This window comes from Panthera uncia (assembly GCF_023721935.1).
Source record: "Panthera uncia isolate 11264 chromosome C1 unlocalized genomic scaffold, Puncia_PCG_1.0 HiC_scaffold_3, whole genome shotgun sequence".
NCBI lineage: Eukaryota > Metazoa > Chordata > Mammalia > Carnivora > Felidae > Panthera > Panthera uncia.
In genome coordinates, this window is record NW_026057584.1 from 39,103,671 (window position 1) to 39,128,486 (window position 24,816).

General features: G+C 37.6%; 1 protein-coding gene across 2 annotated transcripts in view; it reads left to right on the top strand.

Annotated features, from left to right (window-relative positions):
• DNAH7 (dynein axonemal heavy chain 7) overlaps positions 1 to 24,675 on the top strand; it is a 267,164-nt gene extending 242,489 nt beyond the window's left edge. For both annotated transcript variants that reach the window (XM_049615226.1, XM_049615227.1), the window contains 7 exons: positions 4,841 to 5,026; positions 6,475 to 6,612; positions 9,810 to 10,040; positions 13,290 to 13,442; positions 14,763 to 14,940; positions 19,758 to 19,861; positions 24,469 to 24,675. In XM_049615226.1, coding sequence (XP_049471183.1) covers positions 4,841 to 5,026; positions 6,475 to 6,612; positions 9,810 to 10,040; positions 13,290 to 13,442; positions 14,763 to 14,940; positions 19,758 to 19,861; positions 24,469 to 24,675 — 1,197 coding nt within the window. The remainder of the gene's footprint in view (positions 1 to 4,840; positions 5,027 to 6,474; positions 6,613 to 9,809; positions 10,041 to 13,289; positions 13,443 to 14,762; positions 14,941 to 19,757; positions 19,862 to 24,468) is intronic.
• Positions 24,676 to 24,816: the final 141 nt, after the last annotated feature.

Below are 24,816 nucleotides of genomic sequence, written 5' to 3' on the forward strand. Positions count from 1 at the left end.
CAATGCTATAGAAACCAAAAAAACAAAATAAAAAGACAAAACAGTAGAACAGATCAATGAAACCAGGGGCTAGTTCTTTGAAAGAATTAACAAAATTGATGAACCCCTGGTTAGTTTGATCAAAAAGAAAAAGGAGAAAGGACCCAAATAAATAAAATCAAGAATGAAAGAGGAAAGATCACAACCAACACTGCAGAAATACAAATGATAATAAGAGATGTTATGAGCAATTACATGCCAATAAATTGGGCAATCTGGAAGAAATGGACAAATTCCTAGAAACAAACTACCAAAACTCAAACAGGAAGAAACAGAAAATTTGAACAGACACATAACCAGTAAAGAAATTGAATTAGTAATCAAAAATCTACCCCCCCCCAAAAAAAAAAAAGAGTCCAAGCCTGGATGGCTTTCCAGGGAATTCTACCAAACATTTAAAGAAGAGTTAACACCTATCCTTATGAAGCTGTGACAAAAGATAGCAATGGAAGGAAAACTTCCAAACTCATTCTACAAGGCAAGGCCAGCATTACCTTGATTCCAAAACCAGAGACCCCAATAGAAAAGAGAACTACAGACCAATTTCCCTGATTAACATGGATGCAAAAATTCTCAACAAGATAACTAGCAAACCATATCCAACAATACATTAAAAGAATTACTCACCACAATCTAGTGTGATGTGTACCTGAGGTTCAGGGCTGGTTCAATATCTGCAAATCAATCCAAGTGACACATCACATTAATAAAAGAAAGGACAAGAACCACATGACCCTCTCAATAGATGCAGAGAAAGCATTTGACAAAATGCAGCATCATTTATTGATAAAATCCCTCAAGAAAGTAGGGATAGAAATATCATACCTCAAGATCATAAAAGCCATGTATGAAAGACCCACCATTAATATCATCCTCAATAGGGAAAAACTGAGAGCTTTTCCCCCTAAGGTCAGGAACATTACAGGGATTTCCACTCTCACCATTGTTATTCAACATAGTATTGGAAGTCCCAGCCTCAGCAATCAGACAGCACAAAGAAATGAAAGGCATCCAAATCGGCAAGGAAGATGTTAAACCTTCACTCTTTAGAGATGATATAATACTCTACACGGAAAACTCAAAAGATTCTACCAAAAAACTAGAACTGATCCATGAATTCAGCAAAGTCACAGGATATGAAATCTATGCACAGAAATTGGTTGCATTCCTATACACCTATAATGAAGCAGCAGAAAGAGAAATCAAGGAATCGATCCCATTTATGATTGCACCAAAAACCATAAAATACCTAGGAATAAACCTAACCAAATAGGTGAAAAATCTATACACTGAAAAGAATAGAAAGCTTATGAAAGAAATTGAAGAAGACACACAAAAAAAGGAAAAAGATTCCATGCTCCTGGATAGAAAGAAAAAATATTGTTAAAATGCCGATACTACCCAAAGCAATCTACATATTCAATGCAATCCCTATCAAAATAACACCAGCATTCTTCACAAAGCTGGAACAAATAATCCTAAAATTTGTATGGAACCAGAAAAGACCCCGAATACCCAAAACAATCCTGAATTTGAAGATTTGAGGATATGTTACAAAGCTGTAATCATCAAGAAAGTATGGCACAAAAACAGACACTTAGATCAATGCAACAGAATAGAGAACCCAGAAATGGCCCACAAACATATGGCCAACTAGTCTTTGACAAAGCAGGAAAGAATAGCCAATGGAATAAAGACAGTCTCTTCAACGAAGGTATTGGGAAAATTGAACAATAACATGCAGAAGGTTGAACCTGGACCACTTTCGTACACCATACACAAAAATAGAATGGATGAAAGACCTAAACATAAGACAGGAAGCCATCAAAATCCTCGAAGAGAAAACAGGCAAATACCTCTTTGACCTCAGCCGCAGCAACTTCTTACTCAACACGTCTCTGGAGGCAAGGGAAACAAAAGCAAAAATGAACTATTGGGACCTCATCAAGATGAAAAGCTGCACAGTGAAGGATACAATCAGCAAAACTAAAAGGCAACCAACAGAATGGGAGAAGATATTTGCAAATGTCATATCAGATAAAGGGTTAGTATCCAAAATCTATAAAGAACTTATCAAACTCAACACCCAAAAAACAAATAACCCAGTGAAGAAACGGGCAAAAGACATGAATAGATACTTTTCCAAAGAAGACATCCAGATGGCCAACCGACACATGAAAAAATGCTCAACATCACTCATCATCAGGAAAATACAAATCAAATCCACAATGAGATACTACCTCCACCAGTCAAAATGGCTAAAATCGATAACCCAGGAAACAACAGATGTTGGTGAGGATGCAGAGAAAGAGGAACACTTTCACACTGCTGGTGGGAATCCAAATTGGTGCAGCCACCCTGGAAAACACTGGAGATGAATCACTGGAATCTGCTTTTAAAATCATTGTACTATATACTAACTAACTTGGATGTAAATTTTTAAAACATTTTAAAAATTTTTTTTAAAAGTCTGTATATGCAATGGAATATTACTCAGCCTTCAAAAAGAATGACATTTTGCCATTTCCAATGATGTGGATAGAAATAGAGTGTATTACACTAAGCAAAATATGTCAGAGAAGGACAAATGCCATGTGATTTCACTCATATGTGGAATTTAAGAAACAAAACACATGAACATATGGAAAGGGGGTGCAAAAAGAAGAGAGGGAAAGAAACCATAAGAGACTCTTAGTGATAGAGAACAAACAGGGTTGCTGTTCCTCAGGGTTGCTGAGGGGAGATCGGTGAGAGATAGGCTAGATGGGTGATGGGTACTAAGAAGGGTACTTGTGATGAGCACTGGGCGTTGTATGTAAGTGATGAATCACTGAATTCTACTCCAGAAACGAATACTGCACTGTTAACCAACCAGAATTTAAATTGAATAAGCAAAAAAACACATTGCTATATCAAAAATACCATAAACAATTAAACATCTTAAAAATAAAAAGAAAAGAAAATTGAAGAGATAGCTAAAATTTATCTGACCAAGTGTTTTAGTATCTGTGTAAAATGTTATAATAACAATAATAATAATAATAAATAGAATCATTCAAATGAGGAAAACACAAAGAAGAACAGAGTAGGGGGACACCTGGGTGGCTCAGTCAGTTGAGCATCCAACTTTTGATTTTGGCTCAGGTCATGATCCCACGGGTTCATAAGATTATCTCTCTCCCTCTCTCTTTGCCCCTCCCTATCTCAAAATAAATACAAATGCTGAATAAATATTTTTAAAGTGTAAATGTCAAAAATATAACCTAATGTATGTAATGTCCAGCGTGGTAACTATAGTTAATAACACTGTATTGCATATTTGAAAGCGGCTGAGAATAGATCTTAAAAGTTCTTATAAAAAAATGTAATCATGTGTAATGACATGTTAAATACACATTGTGGTGATCATTTCACAATATATACAAATACCAAATCATTATACACTTCAAATTAATATGATGTTTGTGTCAATTATATCACAGTAAAAAGTAAAATGCACTTAAAAATGGGCTGGCTCAGTTGGTAGAGCATGAGACTCTTGTTTTGGGGTTGTAAGTTCAAGCCCCTTGTTGGGTGTAGAGATTATTTTGAAATAAAAATATGTATATTTTAAAAATAACCTAAAAACAATGTTATTGTCTAATGTCAACTTTTTCTTCTAAATGATAATGCTCAGTTTTGTTGAGAGCAGTGAGAAATAGAATTCTCTATACTGCTGGTGGATGTGTAAGTATTTATGCTGAGGAGAAAAGAAATTGCTAGATGAACAATCGTACTTTTGCACTCATAAACATTTTTACATTCTTCACACCAGAGAATATTATGAAAAAACAAAGTAAAAGGAAAAAATATTTCCACAAATTTGTTTAAAAAGGACAACTTATAAAACAGCTTATACAAGTAAAGCTATTAAAAGTTTAACTGAAAAAAATGGGTAGAAGGCTAGTTCACAGAACAAGTGTTATTAAACAGGAAAAAATGATGAATTTCACTGGTATTCTAGAAATGCAAATTGACACAATATTAATTATCTTTGGGCAACCATTAACAAAAATTTTTAAACTGATTCCCATGATTGCTGCAGCTGTTCAGAAAAGCAGTTTGGTGACATTAATCAATTGCTTTTTATCAGCTCCCTACCTTTGATATAGTAATTTCCTTTTCAAGAATCTAGATTTAAGAATCATTAAAAATTTTAAGAAAAGTATATTTAACGAAACAGAAAACAGAAAATTAGGAGTAACTGAAATGTTCCCTATAAAAGATAGTTATTAAAATATTTTAAGAGTACTTCATGAAATGGTAAAAAGTATCTCATAATAGGAGATGTGGTGGAAAATTATATGCAAAATTGTTTCTACAGTGATTCCAATTGGCAAAGTATGCAGGGATCTGAAAAAGTGGTGAAGGAAGTTAACACTGATCATCTCTGAATTATATTGGATTTGTTTTGAATGTCACTCAGCAATGCAAAATTTTCAAGGATGGAATTATGGTCTCCTTTTGTGTCTGGCATGTAGTAGGTGGTCCATTAGTGTTGGTTGAGTGAGTGAGTGCACAAGTTACTAGATGAATTCTGTTTTCGGCATTGACTGAATGAAAATGACAAGCCACACAAGGTGACAAAGACCCTGGAGGAAATTGCAACAATTAGCAGAGAAGTATATAAAGGGAGATTGTATTTAATACAAATTTTTGTAAGCAGTTTCATTTAATAACATGTGCAAACAGGAACCACAGCTCTGCTTAACCTGCTGCTGAGAACTCTTAGCTGTTGAGTGACTTTAACTCTCGATTCTAGGAACTGCCTTATGACGCTCTGCGGTACATGACCGGGGAATGCAATTACGGAGGCAGGGTGACCGACGACTGGGACCGGCGCACGCTGCGTAGCATTCTAAACAAATTCTTTAGCACAGAATTAGTTCAAAATCCAGACTATAAATTCGACTCAAGTGGCATCTATTTCGTCCCTCCTTCTGGTGATGTGAGTACGACCTTCAAGAAAATTAAAAGCAGGGGCGCCTGGGTGGCTCAGTCGGTTGAACGGCCAACTTCGGCTCAGGTCATGATCTCATGGTTTGTGAGTTCGAGCCCCCCGTCTGGCTCTGTGCTGACAGCTCAGAGCCTGGAGCCTGTTCCGGATTCTGTCTTCCTTTCTCTCTGCCCCTCCCCTGCTCACACTCTGTCTCTGTCTCTCTCAAAAATCAATAGACATTCAAAAAATAAATAAAATAATATTAATAATAGTTAATATTTAGATCATGCTTATTTACAATGCAGTATAGGTATTTATCTCACTAGAGCACCGAATTAACATCGCTATTCTTACTCTGTCCTTTGTACAGATAAGAAAGCAGGTCCACTAAAGTTGAAAGACTTGCTCAAGGCCACACAGGTAGAAAGGGGAAGAGAGTTACAACCAGCTTCTGCAAGAGTCCATTTCCTTCTGCTCTTTTTTCCAGGCCTGCCTAGTGGAAGATGTGTATCACACAGTTTTAGACTAGAAGTGATAGATAGAAGTCCCTAGACTTCTAGGGACTGCCAGGACAATTGCATTGGTTCTCATTTTATTCCTAAAAGTCAAAATGATACATATTGAAAACTAAACATATGACCACATACAACAGAGGTACATACCATAACCCTAACATCCATTCGGGTTAATGTTAGCTGAGAGCAGATGTCAATGGGGATGAAGAGAAAATCAGTCCCAGAGCTTAGGTCACTAAGTGAGTGGAGCAAGTCAACATGTGTGGGGCCATGAGTATCAAGATCTCCAGTGATGAGTTGTCAAGTGAGAAAAAGGCAAGATAAAGTCAGGTATATGTAACATGACCCGTTTCAAAAAACCATCAGTGACCAATCCCCCACCTGCACCCACCATATATGTATATGAATGTTTGTATGGTTATATGAGCATAAAGAAAGGTATGCAATTTTGACAGAAGTCCATGTAAATAAAACGTAAAACGTGTGTATGTACATAAAATGATACGTTAATGGCGACTTTGTCAGTATAATAAAAATTTGGGTAATTTTTACTTTTTGAATTACATGGATTTATCACAAGAGTAAACAGAAAAATCAGAATAAAGAGAAAGAAAATATTGCAATAAATTAAGAACAATCATCATCAAATGTGGTATAGAAAAATTTCTCCAGAAGGTTTTCTAAATGAGATGGCCAAGATATCCCTCTCTCCATTTTAAAATCCAATTGTACAGAACATTTTCTTTTTCTCCCTAAATGTGTCCTTTTTTTTTTTTTTTTTAACTTTGCCCCAGGTTGAAAGAAAATAAAAGCATTCGGTGTCCAGTTTCACAGGCTCATCCACTTAATAACTTGAGTATTGAAAATTATCTCTTTCACTGAGAAAGTTCTACAGAATAATTGATTTCTAGCCTCCTGACTCTTGGCTATTCATCTTTGCAGCACAAAAGCTACATCGAATACACAAAGACTCTGCCGCTGAACCCTGCACCAGAAATCTTTGGGATGAATGCCAATGCAGATATCACTAAAGATCAATCAGAAACTCAACGGCTATTTGATAACATTCTTCTCACACAGGTATGTGATCGGTACAGGAACTGGCTTCTGAGGCTGGAAAGGATGCTGGCCAAGCACATGTGCCATCTGTTAAAGTGAGAACCATTTTAAGGAAAAGAAAAAAAATCCCTGTGTACCTTAAATATGAACTTAAACAGCAAGTACATGAACATATGGCTTTTTTTTTTTTTTCATCCATGTTTGATTTGGAAAGAATCTTTGAGTACCATTCAGCTGCTAGGAGTTCCATTTTGCCTTTCTTGCATAAATCATGTCCAAGTGCATTATATCTTACGTCCCTTTTTAATTCCTTTAAAGTGGAAGAATATCAAAGATACTTGGGAAGCAGTTTGATGCTGGAATTCATCTAGAATTTTGCCCGTTTTCTGGTCTGTTATTAAATCAACAGCAGCTTTTAAAATGACTTATCTTTTTCAAATATTCCAGAACATTTAGCCTAGTTTACATAGAAACAGTTTCCTTTACATCAGTAGTTTATCAGATTACATAACATTTATTTATTTATTTATTTATTTATTTATTTATTTTTAAAGTTTATTTGTTTTGAGAGGGACATGTGGGAGCAAGGGAGGAGCAGAGAGACATGGAGAGAGAGAATCCCAAGGAGGCTCCACGCTTAGGCTCAGTCTCACCACCGTGACATCATGACCTGAGCCTACATCAAGAGTCCAATGCTTAACTGATGGAGCCACCGAGGCACCCCTACATACTATTTAAAGAATACAATTGTGGGACGCCTGGGTGGCTCAGTTAAGTGTCCAACTTCAGCTCAGGTTATGATCTCATGGTTCATGAGATCAAGCTCCACATCGGGCTCTCTGCTGTCAGTACAGAACCCGCTTCAGATCCTCTGTCCCCCTCTCTCTCTGCCCCTCCTCCGTGGGTGCACTCTCTCTCTCTCTCTCTCTCTCTCTCTCTCTCTCACTCTCTCTCAAAAATAAATAAACATAAAAAGGAATTATTTATATGCTACTTTAAAAAAAGAATAAAGAATGGAATTGCAGATGTAAGTATAAAATGTATAAAAAGGTTGAGGAGGAAGATACAGTTGACGCGCCATAGACACACAACTCCATTTGTGAGATGTAAATGTAAGGGCATGTCAGAGAGTAATCTAAGGCAATAGAATTCAGCATGCCATGGGCACAAGTCCGTATATTTGAATGCAAAGTATTTAATCTTGCTCTTCTATTAAGAGATCTTCTCTTGTATTTTTTTGTCCTTCAGAAGAAGTGCTCAGTTGTTTGTTTTTGGTTTTTGAAAGCAAATGAGTCCAAACGACCAGAGTTCCCTTAGTGATTGAGTAAAATTTTAATAAGAATGCTTATTCGGTCAAGTGAATTATCCTACTAACTGAAATTCTAGCTGATCTTTTTTACTTTTATGGAATGTCAGAGTAATAATGGTAATAGTTCTCAGTGCTTCATGTATAACAGTGTAATACATACAGCAATCATGTGAAGTAAGGGCTAACTACTCCCACTTTACAGCTAGAAAACAGATACAGAATGATTAAGTAGCTTGCTTAAGGTCAGCCAGTACAATTTCAAGCCAGGAATCAAAGCCAAGCAGTCTGACTCCCACTAGTTTGGCTCCAGAATCTGTGTTCTGAATCACAGAGCTTTCTTCTTTCTAGCTTCTAAAGATGGGTAGGACCTAGAAGGGCAGATAATAAGAGATGCTGGGGAAAAAAAATAAACAAACAAACAAACTAGAAGATTAGCAGGATAAAATGGTGTGCTATCCTTGATGGAAAAGTCCATGGAACTCCTAGGTCTGATCTACTGTAAGATCACATTTTCTAACAAGCAAAAAGGACAGAGACTGTTATTATGCCCATTTTTACATGTTAATAATACCAGTAAAAGTCAGTCACTGCCCGAGTACAAAAGTATATGTACAGACATGAATAAGTAGGTCTTTAGGAATATTAGACACACATGATACACAGTAGTCTGAAAACAGGACATTTATTGTGTCTTTTGGCTTTATTTAAAGTTGATGGGGTGTGCCACATTACAGAATACATAAAACAGTGGGTTCGTTCCAACAGAGAATGACTCAGAACCAAACAAATAAGTTTAAATACACATGGGGTATCTCTCAGTATGTAATTAAACAGCCTCTTTCAATACCCTCAGACTCAGATTGGCAAGTACAATTATAGTAATGGGTAGGCAAGTAGTCCAGTGATTCTACATCGGCTTACCACAATTCAGAGGCAAAGAGACCAGAACAGCAGAGTTTGGAGAGCAAGTTAACAATGACAAAACTTTTGCATTATGGATTTAAAATACCTTTAAAAATTAGAACGGCAAAAAACTTAGAACAAGAAATGTCAGAGTTGGGAATTGTTACTTTGGCAGAGTTCTTGTGCTTATGCCTAGGTTTCAGTAAAGAAACCAGGAAACACCAAATCTGAACATAGGACTGCACAAAATTTCCTAGGGCTGGAAAAATAGGAGATATGTTCATTTATATTCTAATTGTGCCTGTTTTCTCTCAGCGTGCGTGCGTGTGCACACACATTCATTTATTCTGAGGATTTAAATGATTTTTCCAGAAAATATAGATTCATTTACACCCTGCCACTATGAACATAAAAAATAAAAATTGAAATTCCCCTTCCTTCCTTCCAATGTGAAACACTAAAGTCTGCCTTTCTCTATAACTCTTCCAACTGCTTAGAGAAGACGAGCTTATTTTCTTTGCCCTCCTGGTTCAAGGACAAAACTATATCTCTGCTTTTGGCAACCAGTAGGCACCAGAGTTATTGGCAAATATATTTTGTGGCAAGCTTTCTCAAAGCAAGATCAGACTTCCTTCTTCTGGGTTTTAATGTCCATTTTCCCTCCACCACCCCACCAACTTAAATGCTTTTGCTCCCTCTACCCGCAGCACCCGCTCCTCCCCCTCAACCCAGACAGCACAATGTACCACATATTTGCTTCCTCCAGACCCTCTTTGGCCTGTAAGCACTGTCGGTGCTCTTTTCTTCCTCCTCCCTAACAATGGTTTTCTCCTGAATCTCTGCCCCCATGTCTATTTCCATCACTTGAATAAATCTTGTGTGGAGAAGAATCATCGGTAGAATAGAGTGGTACTCATTCTTACAAAATTTACCTTAGGAGTTTTCTTACGCAGCAATTCCTACACCTTTATGAGGATTTCTGACTTTTCATTTGAATTCTTGACAGTCTCGTTCAGCAGATGCCGGTGCAAAATCATCAGATGAAGTAGTAAGTGAGGTTGCTGGTGATATCTTGGGTAAACTTCCAAACAACTTTGATGTTGAGGCTGCAATGAGGAGATACCCGACAACTTACACTCAGAGCATGAACACTGTACTTGTCCAAGAGATGGGGCGTTTCAATAAGTTGTTGCAGACCATAAGGGAATCGTGCATTAACATTCAAAAGGCAATCAAGGTAAGGGAAAATATACCAAAGAAAAGTCACGGCAATAAACTGATCATTCATTTTACTCAGCAAATATTTATTGGGGAGAGATTCTATGCAAGCACTATCCTTCATTCTGGGGATAGAAGCAAAATCCTTGCCTTTGAAGGACAGATAGAATTCTAGGGGGGACAGTTAATGACTGGGTAATCAAGTATGGAGTATGTTAGCATAATTTGCTAGATAGGATACATGCTAAGAAAAAGTGTTAAGGAGTAAGAAACACAAAGCTGTTGCCTTCATAGAGCTTAAGTTTTTATAAGGGAGACAAAAATTTAAAAACAAATATACAATTTCATTAAGTGGTAAGTTCCATGGAAACAATAAAGGATAAGAGAATAGAGGGTGATGGGTGGGAAATTCTGTCATTTTGAGTCAGGCTCCTCTGGGGAGCTGACCCTTGAGCAGAGGCCTGACCTTAAGGGCAAACCACAGAACATTTGGGCAGAGGATATAACAAGTGCAAAGGCCATGAGAACAAGCTTGGCATGGTCTGGGAACACAGTAGGGTAGGCTCGTGGAAAGAGCTTGAGGAAAATGGTAGGACAGAGAGAGGAAGCTACAGATTCATGATGGCCTTGTTGGCCATGGTTAAGATCATGAATTTTATTCTAAAGTGTAAAAGTAAGGAGAGGTCTTCAGAGGGCTTTACGCAATGAAGTGAAATGATCTGTTTTACATTTTTAAAAGTTCACTCTGACCACTGCAGGAAGGACTGCAGGGGAACAAGAATGCAGGCAGAGACCAATTATGCTACTGAACTAGTCCAGCTGAGTTTGGTTCTAATAGTAGCATGGGAGAAGAAAAGTGCTTGAATGTGAGTTATTATTGAAAGAGGAGTCTACCAGGCTGGCTGTAGTTTAATCTAACTGCGCCGTTTGGCTAAGAAGCATTCCGTATCATGTCTTTCTCCTTGACCTGGTTCTTCCTATATCCTACCTGGGAGAGAAAGTCCTGGTCTCCAGTATTCTGGGGGAAAGGGGAAAGAGGCCTCAGGAATCTCAGCATCTCCATGTACATGCATTCGCTTAATTCCCAACGTCAGGATGGTAATGTGACTCCAACAGAGCCTGGCATCCTTCCAGGGATTTCTTCATTTTCCTTTCCTTGAATGAGCATTTCATTACCTGTTTCAAGGTAGGCAATGTGCAGATTTGTGAAAGAAGTCCCAGGAATCTGTTTTCTAAGCCAGATTTCAATAACCCTGTTCATTTAGTACCACCTGCAACTCCTTACTTTCATTTAGGCCCATCAACTCCAAAGAGTTTTGGGTATTCTGTAATATCTAGTTGATTCTTAGTTTTCTCCTTTGCTAATGTAAGATCAGGTTTTCTCCTGACTTCTACATCATTTACCAACAGTCCATATGCTATCTAGCTCCCAAAACTGTGTTGTCATTTTTGTCTTTCCCTGTTTTTTTTTGTACTTGTGGGCTTATGCCCTTAAAAAATAAATCCTTTTACTGTTGTTTTAGTGGGTTTGGGAAGGAGACAAATGTGGGTGTTGAACCCATTAGATATACTCTAAAATCTTCTCCATGTTAGTTGGGAGTAAAATTATCACCTATAGAAAAAAGAGAAATGATGATGGCAACTGGCCCAATTGCAAGATCAATGAGGCAATAATTTTCAAGGGCCTTGAAGTTTTAACATCTGTACATCGGTGATTCAAAATGGGATAAGATTGGGGAGCTTGGGTGGCTCAGTCGGTTGGGCGTCCGACGTCAGCTCAGGTCATGATCTCGTGGTCCGTGAGTTCGAGCCCCGCATCGGGCTCTGTGCTGACAGCTCAGAGCCTGGAGCCTGTTTCAGATTCTGTGTCTCCCTCTCTCTCTCTGACCTTCCCCCATTCATGCTCTGTCTCTCTCTCTCTCTCAAAAACGAATAAACGTTAATAAATAAATAAATAAATAAATGGGATAAGATTGGGGCGCCTGGCTGGCTCAGTTGGTAGGACATGCCACTCTTGATCTCGGGGATGTGAGTTCAAGCCCCACATTGGGCATAGAGTTTACTTAAGTAACAAAATGGGATAAGATCAATTAGACTTCACAATTGGACTCCAGGATATTTTAACTTTTGCAAGCATTTTATAAGATTTTTCTAATTTTATTTTAATCGCTAGTCTTTTAAGAAGGCAGGATAGAGATGTATTAGTTGTCCATTTAACATTTATTTATTTTTGAGGGAGAGAACACACAGCATGAGGAGGGGAGGGGCAGAGAAAGAAGGAGACACAGAATCCGAAGCCAGGCTCCAGGCTGTCAGCACAGACGCCGACATGGGGCTCGAACTCAAGAACTGTGAGATCATGACCTGAGCCAGTTGGACGCTGACTCAACCAACCGAGCCACCCAGGTGCCCCTTAGTTGTCCAGTTAATAGGGTAGTAAAGTAAGTCAAAGTTAGGCTGTGATTTAATAGCTAGTGAGTTGCTAAGTGTTAACTTTCCAGGGTGGGCAAAAGAGTGAAGGAGGTCAAAAGGTACAAACTTCCAGTTATAAAATAAAAGTCATAGGGATGCAATGTACAGCATAATGACTATTAATACAGTTAATACTGTATTGCAAATTTGAAAGTTGCTGAGAGTGAATCTTAAAAGTTCTCATCACAAGAAAAAAAACTGTATGAGGACATCTTAGATTTATTATAATCATTTTACAATATATACAAATATTAAAATCATCATAACTCCTGACTTCTCAAAAACTTAACTACTAATAGCCAACTGATGACTAGAAGCCTTAGCCATTGTATAGTCAATTAACTTACAATTGTATGTTATATGTATTATATACTGTATTCTTACAACACCTTTCTCCAAAATTTTTCAGTATTTTTAGGCTAATTGGTTCATCTGTGAGTTTTTTCAAACTGTTACAAATCTCCAAAAGTTTTTCAATACATTTGTTGAAAAAAATCCATGAGGACCCACACAGTTACAACCCATGTTGTTCAATGGTCAACTGTTACCAGGTTATATGTCAATTATACTTCAATGAGAAAATTTGATTAAAGTTAAAATTGTCAATGTTTTCGTAAGGAATAACTCAGTAGTGACTGCATGAGTTACTGGCAGTAAAAGAACATATTCCTCAGTTTCTGCTTATGTGACTCAACTAATCACAATTGTAAATACAGGCAAATTATGAAAAAGGCATTTAAGAAGAGATTGTCCAAAAGCAATGCTATCATTTTAACCAAGGCTAAATGTGTTTCAGGGGCTTGTAGTAATGTCTACAGATCTTGAAGAAGTGGTTAGCAGTATTCTGAATGTCAAAATTCCAGGAATGTGGATGGGTAAATCATACCCAAGCCTTAAACCACTTGGGAGCTATGTAAATGACTTCCTTGCGAGACTAAAATTCTTGCAGGTGAGTTCATCTAAATGATCATACATTGTTTCTTTTGATTTCATTTTCTTCAATCAGGATCCCTGATGCCAGGAGCATTAATGACTCTAGTTTTCTGTGCATCTCAGGCACTAATGACCGTTACTCAGTATTGCATATAATTTATGTAACTGTTCCATTCACTGTCAAGATACTAATGTTGGAAGTAGAATCTCTGCGAGTAGGTGTTCATGCTCAATTAGCTTAGACATTCAAATCAGTGACACTTGAAGAGGGAAAACAACTGGCTATGTTTATTTTTCCATTAAATACTAAGCATTAAAATAGATTTCTAGAACAGAGCACCTTTGAAAGCCAGAGAAGCTACTAGCAAGAAGCCTGATCTCTTCCTTGTCCAGCATTCTTCCAGGTCATGAAATCACTAGACTGCTGGTTCAGCCCAAGACAGTAATAGTCTTAATGGCTAACTGCCTTGGAAATGTTGGGTGGGCAGAAGACTGCCTCCTAATTATCTGGTAATATTGGTGCTTCACTATCTTCTTATTAACAATTATGTTCACTAGAAGTATTGATTAATGTCCTAGATGCTGTACATAATGCATCAAAAACTGCCTATGAGGAAATTTCTGCAGGGGTAAAATGGCTAAATTTCCCTTCCGTAACACAGGTCTTCTGTTATACTAGAGTTGATACTAAAACATTAAGATTGTTCTTGAAAGACGAAGGATCTACGTTGGACTCTAATGAGGAAAAGTTCTTGAAATTCATTAGACTTCTATAACTTACTGTTTAGTTAAAGTCAGTACTCAATTAGCTTATACCCTGTTTCTTTTGGAATTTCCTTGTATAATAATGTGTTTCCATGTGTTGGATTTCATTGTATTTTGGTAAAGTAGGTGGGAAAACATCCAAAGGAATAATCTGCTAGACACTAATGACTAGAGAGGAAAAGTGGAAAAAACATTACCAGGTGTTATATGGATCTCTTCTAGTCAACTATGTAACATGTTATATGTGCAACATATACTAGATATTCGTTATTGTATGGAGTTTTTGGAAGGAATCACTGACCATGTATAAAGACATTTACTTCTGCCTTTACTCACACTGTGATCCTCTAGCTGGTGCAATGGATATGAAATTGAAGTCAGAACAAACACTGAATAAGTGTCTTTTTAAAACCTTGACAGTATAGCTTTTTATTCCTCAAAGTGTTAGCTCATTTATTGATCTACCTAAAAGATAATAAGGGGGAGCATTGGGGAGTAAATTTTATTAAGCAGTGTTGTATTTGAAGTTGAAAGGCTCTAGCCTGAGAACACTTGTGCTTTGACACTGTAGCAATGGTATGAGGTTGGCCCTCCTCCAGTCTTCTGGCTTTCTGGCTTCTTCTTCACACAAGCCTTCCTGACTGGTGCCCAGCAGAACTATGCCAGGAAACACACCATCCCCATTGATCTTCTTGGGTTTGACTATGAAGTGATGGAAGACAAAGAGTATAAGCATGCTCCAGAAGATGGTAAGTGCAGTGACAGAATGAGTTGGTTTATATCTAGGTACTGAACAACGGCTTAACATTCTTGCTTACTGTGCTCAGCTATTAACATTTTAACCATTGTGTATGTAACTTACTCTCAAAGAGTTGAGGAAAAGAAATTCATATGAACTTGCAACATTCTTCACAATCTGTCATCTTAAAAACAAATCAACAGGGACACCAGTTGGAAGAGCGGAGCGCGCAACTCTTGATCTCGGGGTCATGAATTTGAGGCCCACATAGGGTGTAGAGATTACTTAAATGAAACTTAAAAAAACAAAAAACACATCAACAAAGAATTCCAAGTGTCTTAACATCCACATCCCCTCAGTTACTGTCCCATGTCTCTACTCCCTTTAAAGCAAATTTCTCCAAAGAATTGTCTTTACATACCCTCTCCGGATTCTCACTTCCTTTTTTCCACCTACCTTTCATCTCCTCCAATCAACTGATGATCTTTTCAGAGTTAGTAATGACTTCCATATTGACATATCCCATGAAATGAAATCAGTCTTCATCTTAAACTCCTAACAGTCCTTACCAGTTGACAACTTTCTCTTTCTAAGAGACATCCTTCTCCCTTTGTTTCTCCTGATTTTCCTTTTCTCACTGGACACATTCATGCTTCTTTGCTAGCTTTTTCTCCTCTAAAAATTAGAGTTTCTAAGGACTTAATCCTTCACATATTTTTATTCCTAACACACACAGAATGGGCATATTAAATGCCTGAAGAGTATTTAACAACCTTCTGCCTAGTTTATTGTTCCTTTAATTATATAAGCCTTTTAAAAAATACATTCTCTGTACAGCTCGCTATATTACATGCTGTAAAAGATGTCAATAAAGAGACGTTTGAGTTCCTGCACCCTAATAAAAGTCAAAATATAGATGAGCAATATACCGTGAAGGATAATTTTGTTCAAACTAAGTAGGAAGGGGGGAAAAAGGAGTTTAAACTGGGTAAAAGCAAATCAAAGGAAGGGTATAGAGTTGCTCTGTACCACTGATAGGTGCCAGAAACTGCCCAGCTCTTCACGATAACCCTAGGTTATTAATAGATATTGCTATTATCCCCATTATACTCAGCCAAAACTAAGGCTCAGGAAAGTTAAGTAACTTGCCCAACGTCTCACAGCTAGCAATGGGCAGAGTTAAGCAAACTGCAGGCTGACTCTTATGCTTAGCTAGCTTTCTCTAAGGCCTGCTGAATATTTTTGTAGAAGTAAAAGTTTGAAAACATCATTACATTTCTCAAGGAAAGCTCCTTGAAGAATCTATGATTGATTCCTAAGTATTTAATTCAGATGCAATGTTTTGGGTTTTTTTCCCCTAAATTCTCCTCATCATTATGATAAAAGGCAGGGAAGATGGCATTTGGATTGAAGGCTAGGCAGTATTGGTGTCCCTCAGAGTTAGAGGTTTTTGAACTCAGCTAAAGAATCGAATTTCTAAAAGCATTGCCTGCAGTTTATAAACTAGTTAATATTTAAGATCAAACTACTGAATTGCCAATCATTATACACTGAACTTAGACATTTTACAAGGTAGTTGGTATTTCTTTTTACTGTGACTTACTAATTTAACTCACAACTGCTTTTATTAAATACATTAAAATCCAAACTTATCTTGAAAACAGTGGAGCAAGCATAAAGTACAACTTAAAGATAAATAAGGACTATTTCACGTCCAAGATCATGCAGTAAAGAATAGTCATCAGTTAAGCCATTTTACTGAATACTAAAGTATCAGCCAAGGTTTAATTTATAATAGCTAGTAGATATTCACTAAATCACGCATTTTATTATTTTGCACAAACACACACACATACATTTTTACCAATAAACACAGATATCCACAATTTAGCCTTTTTGTCATTCCTGGCTTTTTCCTCCCAACCTAATTACCAAAACAAAAATAAGATTCCATGGAATGATTTGGAGCACTAGACTTTTCCCAGGGAACAACTTTCCCATGGGATGCTCATGGGAGGATCCCAGAGCCCATTTGAGAAAAGCTTGGGCTAATGTTTTCCCAGTTTCTTTATCTTTACCACTCCACCAGCCTGTCTTTTTTATACACACTTAAGTGTGCACCCGTCCCTGCATTCTGGGGCTCACAAAGAAGTGAGCCTATCTACCTATGATTAAATTAAACATAATGAAAAAGGGCACTCTTAAAGTGATTCATAAAGTGGCCACAAAGCCACTGTAAATCCACATAGATTTGGAATCTTACTTTCCAGCTGTACTTGCTAAGGTTCCTCTTCCTTGAATTACTAGTCCTAATGGGGGACTCACCAGCGAAGGGCATTACATAGCAGGAAGGGAGGCAGATAATCCTGAAGAGAAGGGCTGAAGAAGCCAGACCTGACTCTATGATGACCACATCTCATGGATGGCAAAAGGTGTGACTCACAGGGTAGGAGCGGCTCTGAATCAGGACCCAGTTAATACCCATCTATCCTTTCAGATCTTGTGTCTTCCATGCGGCCTGTATTGGCTGTGAGAAATAAAAATGCGTTTGAATATCCCCATCACATTTCCTATAAAATTGTTACTGGGTTGGAGAAAACTTTATCCTTATTACCACTTTTCTTAGGTGTTGAAATGAACTCTTTTGCTCTGACATTATCTTTGTTTCCCAATCGAGGAACAGATAATCTAATTGGTTAAAACCAGAGAATTCCTGGGCTATGCTTACATGTCGGTGGGGCAGGGTGTTAAAACAGGTCTTGGACCTGTTTTTTAGTCTCCTCTATTTCCCTATTCCCACCTAGTATTTTTTTTTAAACTGAGTATTTATTTAGCTTAATCATTCATTTCTCTTTTTTTAAATGTTTATTTTTGAGAGTGTGAGCAGGGGACAGGCAGAGAGAGAGGGAGATATAGAATCCGAAGCAGGATCCAGGCTCTGAGCTGTCAGCCGAGACCTATGTGGGGCTCGAACTCACGAACCGCAAGATCATGACCTGAGCTGAAGTTGAAGCTTAACCAACTGAGCCACCCAAGCCCTGCTATTCCCATCTAGTATTGTGGTTGTCCTGCAGGACTTAGATCTGGCTGGAAAGATGAATATATAGGATAGGCTTGCAGACTGATCTGTCTCTCCCTCAGGCAGGTCTACCCTCCATGTTACTCCAGGCTCAAGATGCATTTTGCAATTCAGGTGTACCAAGTAAAACTTGAAATGTTACTGGACAAGTGCTGTGTCAGTTAATAAAACTGACCTTTTATTCCAACCATTCTTTCCATCAGTTAAAACCTAGAGAGGAAAAAGTCTCCCCCCACCCCAATAGCCATCACTGGATTATCCACATGTGGCTTTAAAAATAAACTGTAATTAAAATGAAAATTCAGTCCCTCAGTCACATTAGCCATGTTTCAGGTGTTTAATAGTCAGTGGCTACCATATTGGAAACACAGAGAATACTTCTATCATTACAAAAAGTCCTGTTGGGGGCGCCTGGGTGGCGCAGTCGGTTAAGCGTCCGACTTCAGCCAGGTCACGATCTCGCGGTCCGTGAGTTCGAGCCCCGCGTCAGGCTCTGGGCTGACGGCTCGGAGCCTGGAGCCTGTTTCCGATTCTGTGTCTCCCTCTCTCTCTGCCCCTCCCCCGTTCATGCTCTGTCTCTCTCTGTCCCAAAAATAAATTAAAAACGTTGAAAAAAAAAAAAATTTAAAAAAAAAAAAAAAGTCCTGTTGGACAACACGGTCCAAGTGGACTTTTATATACTATTTTACAAAGTGCTTTCACCAACATTAACTGATTTGACTCTGTCTACCTTGTAGAGGTGTTAAAGTAGGCATTATTTTACAAATGTTTTGCAGTTGTTCTCAGATGACTAAACAGGTCTAAAGTTAAATGAATTGCTCAAGGTCACACACAAAAATTAGGAACAAAGACCTCAGTCTCTCTAGGTGCCACGTTGCTTCCTTGCCATCTGTGCAACCATTATAATGAGTGTTTCCATGTGTATATACCTATATTCAAATCCTGAGGTTTTACACCAAAAGGACGGTCTGACAACTGATCGGAGTTTCAGTGATTTCCTCATTTGTGCTCTTTCGTTAGTGTACAACATTACATTTTAGAGGGAACTCCTCTCCATGTGTTCTCTCATACATACTAAGGAGAGGTCTGGGAATGAGAATAAATCCTAGAAGGAAAGGAGAAAATTAACTTTCCTGATATTAGAGGTCTGTGCAAGAGTATTTTGCTCAGGTGCTGCCTAGAAGCCACTGGATCCCTACAATTACGGTAAGAGCTTTTCTTGCAGATTTCATGGCCTCTAACATAATCACTGGCCAATTGACAGTATAAATTTGATGGGGACACCTGGGTGGCTCAGTCAGTTAAGGTTCTGACTCTTGATTTTGACTCAGGTCATGATCTCACAGTTCATGGGTGTGAGCCGCGCGTCGGGTTCTGTGCTGACAGCTCAGAGCCTGAAGCCTATTTCAGATTCTGTGTCTCCCTCTCTCTCTACCCCTCCCCTGCTCGTGCTTTGTCTCTCTCAAAAATAAACGTTAAAAAAAATTTCTTTAAATAAAATTCCTTTTCTGTTTTATCCTCCATATCTTATCTTACTATTGAATTAACTAGGCAAAATATATTCTTAGAATATGGATGTTAAGACAAAGCACTCAGAATATTGCTTTTACTTTAGAACAAGCCTTAGGGTGCTGCCCTAGTATCATCTGCAGAGGTGATAGGAATTTCACTAATAGGAATTTCAGATGCAAAAGTTATTCAATATGCACATTTAAACAGCTGTATTAACCTGCTTCTTTTATATTTAGGTGTTTTCATTTATGGATTATTTCTGGATGGAGCTTCCTGGAATAGAAAGATCAAGAAACTTGCAGAATCCCATCCCAAAATTCTTTATGATACAGTGCCTGTGGTTAGTACTTGATATTCTAATATTGGGGGGGGGGGAGCACTATTTTACACACACACACACAGAGTCAATTCTCATTTATAGTAATTACATTTTATAAAGTTCCTACCAACACTGAATTAGTGAATGTGAAACCATAGCTCCTAGGAGAAATACAAAGTTAAGTTTCTAATGATCCTCTGATCACATTTTTAACTGATCAAGACATGGCATTGTTTTGCATTTGTTTAAAAATGCTTGTTTAATATATACTGTTGATTCATTAACATTGAACTCACGAACAACAACACTATAACTCATGCCTGAACAAAGTCTCCAGTTATTTTCTCCCTAATGCCTATCACAGCCTTCTTGCACTTAGGAACACTAGATAGCACCTGGACACTAGGCTTAGGGGCCATTTTAAACAAAGAGACACCACAACCACCACCAATAACAAAATGCAAAAGACCTGGCATTAAATAAACCGTTAAAAGGAAACTTATTTACAAGAGGTGAAATAGAAAAGCATAATGTCGACAGACTCAAACTCAGCTGGGAACCTGTTTGTCTGGTGACTCACATTTTTTTGAGGCTCTGAGCATGCCTGTGAATGATCATAAAACAGAGTATTGATTTTAGGGTGATGAATAAATTTTAGCAATAATGAAATTTGCACAGAATCCAGGAAGAATGAGGATTGACTATGTATGTATCCACATACAAATACATGCATATTTGTATTGTATATATACCTTGACTTAAAAATGAAACCTGCAGACTAAAAGGTTAGTATATGAAAATCATCCACATAAAAACTTAAGTTTCCTAGGAACCTATCTTCAGCATGGGCCAACTAAGCTATGTAAGATATTGTTTCCATCTGTTAATACATCATGAGAAAATGACCAGACAGATTTTCACACACTTCAAAAGGTCAGTCTGGGATGGTGTAATAAAATATGGGCTGTGGATTTACACGGACTATTTGTGGGACATTGGGAACAGCTTAGCGACAGGCAAACATCCCTCAGAGCAGCTCTACCAGGTACAGTGAGGGACCAGCGTAGAGCCAACTGCAACAAACCCTGCCACATATGCTATTAGGTATGGGCAGAGAGTTTCAAATATGAGACCGAAATTCAAAGTCACAGGGCAATTGTTTGTAATTTTAGGAGTTGATTGGAATCGAACATTTTTCTATTACATGAAAACTTTTAAGGTAGCTTACAATGAATACAAAAGGGATTTATACATGGATGATCTCCAGAACAAGGAAGTCACTTAGGGAGAAAAATTCTCATTAAGAAAATGCATTCTTGGCTGAAATGAATACACTCACCTTGAGTCCTTAAATTTAACTATATACGAAAAAACTGCTTGATGGATTCCACAATAATGTGGGCAAAATATAGACTAGCATCCATACTAACTCCCTCATATATTTATTTGACCTGAGAAACCTTTTTAAAAGAGGCTGTGAACAGTGGGGCTGTCATGCCATGTCCTCTCAAGCATTGCTGCTGCTGTTACTGGGAAAAGGAACTCAATTAGATTTTGAAACAGAACACTATTTCATCATTATGAACATAGTTTGTTCTTTACTCTTCTATTCAGAGAGGTTTTTTTTTTTTTTTTTTGAGATTGGTTAGGTTTAACAGTGCTTAACATTCTAGAAACTTGGCTAATGACTTTCTAAAAATAATGTAGGTATATTATAGTTATAAAGAAATGCAGGTAGGTTTTAAACAGCACAATGGGATGCCTGAGTAGTTCAGCTAGCTGGTTTAGCATCCAACTCGATTTCGGCTCAGGTCATGATCTCATGGTTCCTGAAATCGAGCCCCACGTTAGGCTTTGTGCTGACAGTAGGGAGCCTGCTTGGGATTCTCTCCTTCTCTCTCCCCCTGCCCTGCTTGCGTGTGCACACGTGTGCTAAGTAAACTTTTAAAAAAATGTTAAAGAAATGAACAGCACAATGTACATTATAACCCCTTTAAAACAGTCACCTAAAATGGGGAGGCAATCTAGTTCTAGAGTAACTGACAAAATCCTTTCAGAATTTTCTGCTATGTGTTTATAGCAGCACTATCAACAATAGCCAAGCTATGGAAAGAGCCCAAGTGTCCATCGACTGATGAATGGATAAAGAAGATGTGGTATGTATGCACAACAGAATATTAGTCATCAAAAAGAATGAAATCTTGCTATTTGTGACGACACGGAGCTCGAGTATATTATGCTAAGCAAAATAAGTCAGAGAAAGACAAATACCATATGATTTCATTCACAAGTGGAATTTAAGAAACAAAACAGATGAACATATAGTATGGGAAAAAGAGGGAAGCAAACCATGAGACTCTTAATGATAGAGAACAAACTGAGGGTTGCTGAAAGGGAGGTAGGCAGGGGATGGACAAACCGGGTGATGGGTATTAAGGAGGGCATTTGTTATGATGAGCACTGGGTGCTCACTAAATTCTGCTCCTAAATCACTAAATTTTACTCCTGAAACCAGTATTACACTATATGTTAAACTAGAATTTAAATAAAAACTTAGAAGAAAAAGAATTTTTCGGGAATGGCCTTTATTAAATTAATACAGTGACACGAGTTTAAGTATCAATGGTGATGGTTCTCTCTGAAAGTATGTATGATTTTGTTGTTGTTACTGTAAATGTCAAAAGTCATCCCGCAGAGAAGTATGGTGAAGAAGTGAGGAATACATCAATAACACATGTTTTTTGACAGGTGAAATAACTTATTTTTTCTCATAGGCTCTGAAGGTAGTTCTGAAAGCACTAAGAAAAAAAATCTTTTGAGCAAAATACCTAGGAATAAATTTTGACCAAAGAAATTGAAAATGACACAAATGGGAAGACAGTCCGTGCTCATGGTTTGGAAGAATAGTTAAAATGTCCTACTACCCAAAGCCATCTATAGATTTAACGCAATCCCTATCAAAATACCAACAACATTTATCACAGAATGCCAAAATTTGTATGGAACCACAAAACACCTTGAATAGCCAAAGCAATCTTGAGAAAAAAGAACAAAGCTGAATGTATAAAATTCCAGATTGTAAAATATACTACAAAGCCACAGTAATCAAAAGGGTATGGTACTGGCACAAAGACAAATGGATGAATGGAACAGAAAGAGAGAACCCAGAAATAAATCTACACTTATATGACCAATTAATCTACAATGAAGGAAGCAAGAATAGATAATGGGGAAAAGACAATCTCTTCAAAAAATGATGCTGAGAAAAAGCTGGACAGCTACATGTAAAAGAATCAAACTGGGCCATTTTCTTACACCATACACAAAATAAATCCAAAATGGATTCAAGACCAAAATGTGGGACCCAAAAATAATAAAATGCCTAGAAGAAAACATAGGCAGTAATCTCCTTCACAGTGGTTTTAGCAATATTTTCTAGATAGGTCTCCTGAGGCAAGGGGAACAAAAGCAAACATCAATTATTGGGACGATAAAAGGCTTTTGCATAGAGAAGGAAACCATCAACAAAAAAAGGCAACCTACTGAATAGGGGAAGATATTTGCAAATGATTACATCCAGTAAAGGGTCAATATCTAAAATATATAAAGAACTTCTATAACTCGACTAAAAAAAAAAAAAAAAAAACAATTAAGAAATGGGCAGAGGACCTGAATAGTTTTCCAAAGAGAACCTACAGGTGGTAAACAAACATATGAAAAGACGCTCTACGTCACTAATCATCAGGGAAATGCAAATGAAACCACAATGAGGGATCACTTGATACCTGTCAGAATTGGCAGAATCAAAAAGAAACAGGTGTTAGTGAAGATGTGGAAGAAAAGGAACCCTCGTACACTGTTGGTAGGAATGCAGACTGGTGCAGCCATTATGGAAAACAGTATGGAGGTTCCTCATATATTATATATGTGTGTGTGTATATGTGTACATGTGTATTATATATACATAACATACAGAATAGAATATTATTCAGCCATAAAAAAGAATGAGACCTTGCCATTTACAGCAACATGAATGGACCTAGAGGGTATATCAGGGAAAGACAAATACCATGATTTCACTCATGTGGAATCTTAAACAAATGAACAAAGAAACCAAGACAGACAAAGAAAAGAAAAAACAAACAAAAAAAAACGACCAGACTCTTAAATACAGAGAGCAAGTTGGTGGTTGCTAGAGGAGAGGTGTGTTGGCAGGGGGGATGTGGGTGAAATAAAGAGGAATAAGAGGTACAAACTTCCAGTTATAAAATAAATGTGGAGATGAAAACACCCCGATATGTGAAAACACACCCATATGGTGAATACAGTCAGTCAGTGACATTGGGGGAAGTATACTTACTTGGTGAGCACTGAGTGATGGTACAGAATTGTCAAATCATTATGTTGTATACCTGAAACTAATACAACACTGTTAATTATACTTCAGTTATAAAAAATGCTAAAACAACTGCAAATTAAATACCTTGAGAATGGAAGCACTGCTAACAAAAGATCTATTTGGGCCATAGAAATTTGCAGATATAGAACTAACTTAACAATACCCTGCTATTAGGTTCAAATGTAAATATCAACACTGTTGACGTCAAGTTTTATGCATTTTCTTCCAGATGTGGCTAAAGCCCTGCAAGAGGGTAGACATACCAGAACGACCGAGTTATGTTGCTCCATTGTATAAGACAAGTGAGCGGAGAGGAACATTATCCACCACTGGACATTCTACGAATTTTGTGATTGCCATGACTCTTCCCTCGGATCAACCCATGGAGCACTGGATTGGACGGGGTGTAGCATTATTATGTCAACTTAATTCGTAATCAGAAGATACCATTTCTGTGTTCCAACTTCTTGTTGGATGGTGGAATAGAAAATAAAGCAGTTTGGTTTAAGTCTATTTCACTAAAGCTGTATAAATTAGAAATTTATGTGCAAATGCCGCTTATATTTAAAATGACTCA